Below are 6,082 nucleotides of genomic sequence, written 5' to 3' on the forward strand. Positions count from 1 at the left end.
TATGGAGTTTCAAAATCGGCTCAACATCCTCGGATTAATTGTAATTTTTCCAATCATCGTAAAAATACTCTTAAAAAAAGTTCATGAAAGCTTGAAACCTGTAGAACGTTTTGGCATGTTCAGCTCAAAACTGACAAAATGGTCACTTACAACCCTTTGGGCCCTTCAATTATCCTTAGAGAAAGTGCCGGATAAAATTCTGGGGTAATACATGGATAACTCTTCACTCCTTCAGCAAATCCTGAAGGAATCTTTAATGGACTCCTGCTGCAATCTCTGGAGGAATTCCTGTTTGAATCCCTGAAAGTAATAATGCAATAATTTCTGGAGGATATTCTGGAGGTTTTTCTGGATTAATCCCTACTTCTGGACACATTCATGCTGGAATTTCCAATGGAATCCCTAGAACAATTCCTTAACAAATCCTTGGTGGACTTCCGGATGAGTACCCTAAACTAGTTTCAGACAAAATGTCTGCAACGCAAAATAGAAAGCAGCAAGAGTTTATCAAAGAACTGAAAGAATTTCGAAAGAAGAATTTCCTGTAGGAAATTTAAAGGATTCCCTGGAAAATTTTTCGATGAATTTTTAAACAAATCCCTAGAAGATTTTTTTAAAAACTCCTGGTGAAGTTTCAGAAGGAACGCGTAGAAATCTACCTAGAAGGATTCTTGGAGAAATTCATGAGTGAATATCCGAGGGAACCTCTTAAGAAATTTCGTAAAAAATCCCTGAAAGAACATCTGAAAAAAAAAAATCGCCAGAGGAGTTTCTACACGAAACCTTGGCAGATTGTAAGTCCGAATTCCTAGAGTAATTTCTAAAGAAATCAATGGATTAGTTTTGAAATAAATCCATAGAAGATTTTTTAGACTTCGAGCTCTTGGGCAAATTTATGAAGGAATCTCAAAAGGAATTTCCAGGAATTTCTAAACGAATTCCTGGAAAAATAACTGATGATTTTTAAAGAAATCTATGGAGAAATTCATGGAGGAATCTTTGATATCCTTAATCGCTGAATGCATTTCTGAAAGAATCCTTGGATGGTTTTCTTACAAAATTTTCAAACGGATTCTTGAAAAAAAATCTGGGAAAATTCAGAGAAAATTCCGAAACAAATATTAGAGGAAACTTTCCGAAAGGAATTTCTGGAGAGTTATTTTAAGGAATCCATGGAACAATATCGGAAGGCATCCAGAAAAAGTTTGTAAAAAGAAGTTCCTAAAAAATTTCTGTGGTAATCTCTTGCGAAAAAACAAAAAAATATAAAGAAATCAATGGATTTCTCAGAGATGACATATTTTTTTCTTAATTCTTTGGAAGATTTTAAAAAAATTGCTGGAAAAATTCCTGAAGGATTTTTGGATGAGTTTATGAAGATATCCATAAGAAACTAAAGAAATTCGTGGTAACAATTTCTAAAAAAAAATTTTATTGATTTTTTCAAGTGCCCATAGAGGAATTTAAGAAGGAATTTGTGGGGAAATCTTTGCATGAATTCCTGAAGAAATCCCATAACGAATCCCTGGAAGAATCCCTGATAAAATTCTTTTATTTGTAGGTATTTTTTAAGAAGTCCCTGGAAGAAGTCCCAGTAGCACATACCTATTTTGTACGTGTGAAGGCTCAAAGGTACCTCAATATTTCTACAGAAAATCGAACAAGTTTCTTATATTTAGGAAGCGGATTTACCATTACAAATGGAGGCAAAACAGTATTAGCATTAACATGAACTACTACTCTATGTTTGTGAGAGCACAGAATAATTAAAGAAAACTGTATAGGTGATATTATGACATGCAGGAGGGAGGAATAATCATTTTCTAATACAAAAAAAAGGTGATTTTCCTTTCAAATTTGGGAAGCACAACATTTTGAAGATTTGCACTTTTCTTATATTTGTGAAATAATTTAGTTAAAGGCTCTTCCGTTCTTCCAAAAGCCTAAAGCTACTTTTTTTCTTGCACGATTAGGAATGGAAGCGTCAACAAAAATTTCAATATCAAGAAAGAAGTTTTTCTTTTATTTGCGCAGTTATATAAAAAAAATTCTCATACCTTGAAAATTTGAAGCAAAATTTCGAATCCCCTTTTCCACAAACTAATTTTTATAAAGAAAAAAAAAACATAGGATATTTTCCTTATACTGGGAAGAGCTGGTTACTCAGTGAGTAACTTGGACTAACCCCCACAGGGATTGAAAAAAAAATGGTGAGGCTTCTATAATTCAGATTTTTTCAAATCTGAAACAGGCGAACCCTACTTTGTATTTTAAGAAACACATTGTTTGAGAAATAAGCACCGATTCTTCTAATAACATCCTCGGTCGTCTTTTTTTCCTACCCTAAAAATATCTCCTCTAAACCATCTTTTCATGGTTGTTACAAAGTCAAACAGGAGAGTGAAAAATAGCAAACCATTTCCGATGGTTGTTATTGATTAAAGGGTGATACGGTCAAAATTTGGTCACACAATTTTTTTCATAACTTTAAACTGCGTACACCAAAACAGCTGATTTTTGGACGAGTAATGCTACATTATATGTAGCTTATACCATAAAATTTTCATCAACATCGATTGAGTACTGACCGGGTGCCACTTAAGCAAATATAACTTTGTAACAGCTGGATCAAATTGAATGAAATTTTTACACAACATGTTGATATGCATACTTCACATACAGAAAAATTTTCATTGAAATCGGCTATCTCTGGCTCTATAAATAAAACAGTAAAAATGTGTTCTTATTTGTGAATCCTCTTTGCACAAAATTTTAAAATTGCAGATATCAGGGTTCAACAATATCTCCGCAAATACTAGACCGATTTTGATGAAAATTTTATGGTACAAGCTACATATAATGTACCATTACTGATCCAAAAATCAGCTGTTTTGGTGTACGCAGTCTCAAGTTATGAAACAAATTGTGTGACCAAATTTTGACCGTATCACCCTTTATTGAGTCACGGTGAAATCCCAGACGTCCCGTCTGGAACATCTCAGACAAGCGTACTGATTACGCAACCGGCGACGGCGCTGCACTCCAGGCAGGCAGAGGAAGGAACCAGCCCATGTTGTTTGATAAGGATGACATGTTTTGCAAAAAACTGATGAATCAAAGTTTGGTGCGAGTGGCTATAAAAGCAAACTGGTTCGCCAAAACTTTATCTAAACCGATATCGTCTTCGCAGTAAACAAACCTGTTCGGAGCAATGAAGTGGTTCACTCTGTGTTTATCCGTAGTTCTGTGTATCTTGAGAGCTCAGGTAAGGTGGAGAAAGCGTAGGGAATGAAGGTACCTTAATCAACCTTAATCTTCATTCAGGCGGCACCAGAACGCACTTCACGGATCATCAATGGACAATATGCCAACCACCACCCGTATAATGCTTACATAGTGTACAAAAGGGCCGACCAGTATGGATACTTCGGAGGTGGCACAATCATTTCCGATCGCCACATTCTCACGGCTGCTATGAACATCTACGGGTAATGCAACGTTTTATCTCAGATATGTTCCCCAGATTATAATCGTGTTCAAAATTCAACAGATTCGTCCAGTGGGACGTTGGAGTAGGAAGTAACATCCTCACTCAACTGGGCACGGTTGTGTCGTATTCGGCCATAGCCCATCCATCGTTCAACTCTGCAAACCGGGCTAACGATATCGGAGTCATCACCCTACCGGTTTCGCTGGTCATCTCTTCGACCGTGTCCCCAATCGCTCTTCCTCCGCTGTATACTTCCTCCGGGTTCCCCTTTGAGAACGAGCAGGGCACAGTTGTGGGCTTCGGGTTCACCGATGTTGCTGGTAAGTACCATAAAGTATTCTTCATTGGACAATGTTCAACATTTTGTTCTTCCGTAGCCACGATTCGTCCGAGCAACCTGATGATATCGTATCAGCGGGTGATTTCCAACATCCGTTGCCAGCAGCACTACCAAGTAGCCATACCGAATCATTTCTGCAGCGAGGATACGGCGCAGTATTCCAACGTCTGCAACGGAGACCTGGGGGCCGGCTTTATCAGCTATGTGAACGGGGTGCAGAGCGTTACCGGAGTTGCTTCGATGATTAGCCAAGCCTGTGGCTACATATATCCAGCGGCGTATACTCGTGTTGAGCCCTACCGGGCGTGGATCAATTCGGTGACGGGTATCTAAGCTGTGGCTGTGTGTAGAAATGATGTTTTTTTCTTTATATATTAATTAGATACAAAGTGTTTTGCGGGACATATAAATATTACGAGGCCAGCTTGGCCCTACTGCCTATGTAAGACTCATATGATCTTTGGATCACCATGAAAACTAAAAGGTTAGCATAATAAGACCAAAAACAAACCTATGCCGTCTTGCCTTTAACTAACTGAGATAACATTTTAAACAGGCAATAATAAAAATAAGAGCAGAATATGTAAAATCAAAGAACTAATAAAGGGCATAAAAAAATTGCAATCAGAGCTAAAATGTCTATGGAGCTCAAGTAATCAGAAGACAAAAAGACTAGTAAAGAAGTGGAGTGAACCTGGTGTGATGATTAAAGTGTAGCCTTTCACTTCGAAGACCAGGCATCAAATCCCATTCTCGATAAACTCAAAATCTATGTGTAAGCACACAGAAAACAAGATGCGAATTTTTCTTAGTGTATTCAAGATTTTCGAACACCAGTCGCATTGCATCGCTTCTGAAGTGGATCCGGCTCAGCTGAGCCAAGAAGATGTGTATACACAACTGTTGTGCGGCTGCTCTGTGTCATCTCGTTCTGATGTAAGGAACCACATAATTAATATTCAATAGGAGAAAAAAGACATCGCGTTGCGTTGCGTTGCCCAGTGCAGTGCAACAACCATGACAACAACGACGCGCATCGTATCTCACCCATTTGACGTCAGACCATAATGAACAAGTAGGCACCGACAACGACAACCGGCAACGAACAACCTTCCATTCCAACAACACCAATCCACCCATCGAAGGGATATACCGGTTTGCTTTGTTTTCGCATTGCGCCGATCAACGCTACGACGATTGCACCGAGCATCAGAATGACCACCGCAGTCACCACTTGTGACTGCTAATAAGAACAATATCATTCGGACGAAGTGCCTAGTATAGAAGGCGTTGCACTACTGACTGTGTGGTGATTAAAGCGAAAAAATAAACTGCCAATGGAATAAAAGTCGTTGGAAAACTGTCGGAATAATTTGTTGAATGCGGCGCGGCGACAAAGGCGACACAGGCGCAATGACCGATGGATGAAGGCGGTTGGCCAGCCATCAGCAGCAGGGCAGGACGAAGCAAGAAAAAAAAACTGGCCGGAACGGAATTGCATAGGGCGCTTACTTGGACTGGTACAGCCAGGCCAGTGTTCTTGAGCTAGTCAGCCAGGAGCTAGTTTATGACGTCTGGTTGTCGCAAACTGCAGTGTTCTGCAGCTTGGAATGGTACTGACTCATTGTCTTATAGGGTATGAGTACCCTTCATTATTCGCTGCCCCTATGTTAATCCTACTTCAGAAACATATGATTTAAACACCCGTTGCGTCCGTTCTTATTGCTATCATGCTTGCTCATTCCTTAGAAAGCTGCAGTAATATTTGTGGAACTCCGTATAAAATACAACGCAATTACTAGAAAAATAAAAATGAAAACCGTGCGTGATAATTCAGTAAGAAACTCTACTGGAATCACGTAAAATCCTTCAAGAGTTTATTTGAACGTATTCTCATAAAATTCTTCAATTTTGTCAGCCATTATTTTTGCAGGATATTTTAGCGTAGGTAATCAGTGAACCTCGAAAAATACAAACTTCATGGAACATCTGTAAACTTGAATTTTGGAAAATAACACACAGTTATCTCTAGGAATCCAGCAAAAAATTTTACCAGAATGTATCTGAACTCAAGACTGTCCAAAATTATACATTCATGAAAAGATATCTCACCTATAATGCCATCATACATTGACCAGGCAGTTGTAAAAAGTGTCCTAGGCGAAATCCAACTAGCAAGCACTAATTTTACTGAAATTCAATACCAACGCCAGTCTAGTCAGAAGCACACTAAAAAGCCTTTTGAAAAACTC

At 38.6% G+C, this 6,082-nt stretch overlaps 1 protein-coding gene across 1 annotated transcript; it reads left to right on the top strand.

Moving 5' to 3' along the window:
• Positions 1-3,138: 3,138 nt before the first annotated feature.
• Positions 3,139-4,466, top strand: LOC109429611 (chymotrypsin-like). The gene is made up of 4 exons (XM_019705604.3): positions 3,139-3,265; positions 3,325-3,488; positions 3,551-3,810; positions 3,868-4,466. The coding sequence occupies exons 1-4, from the start codon at positions 3,212-3,214 to the stop codon at positions 4,161-4,163; spliced, it is 774 nt and encodes a 257-aa protein (XP_019561149.3). The 5' UTR covers positions 3,139-3,211; the 3' UTR covers positions 4,164-4,466.
• The last annotated feature ends 1,616 nt before the right edge of the window (positions 4,467-6,082 follow it).

Source organism: Aedes albopictus, chromosome 2 (assembly GCF_035046485.1).
Source record: "Aedes albopictus strain Foshan chromosome 2, AalbF5, whole genome shotgun sequence".
In the NCBI taxonomy this organism is placed as follows: Eukaryota; Metazoa; Arthropoda; class Insecta; order Diptera; family Culicidae; genus Aedes; species Aedes albopictus.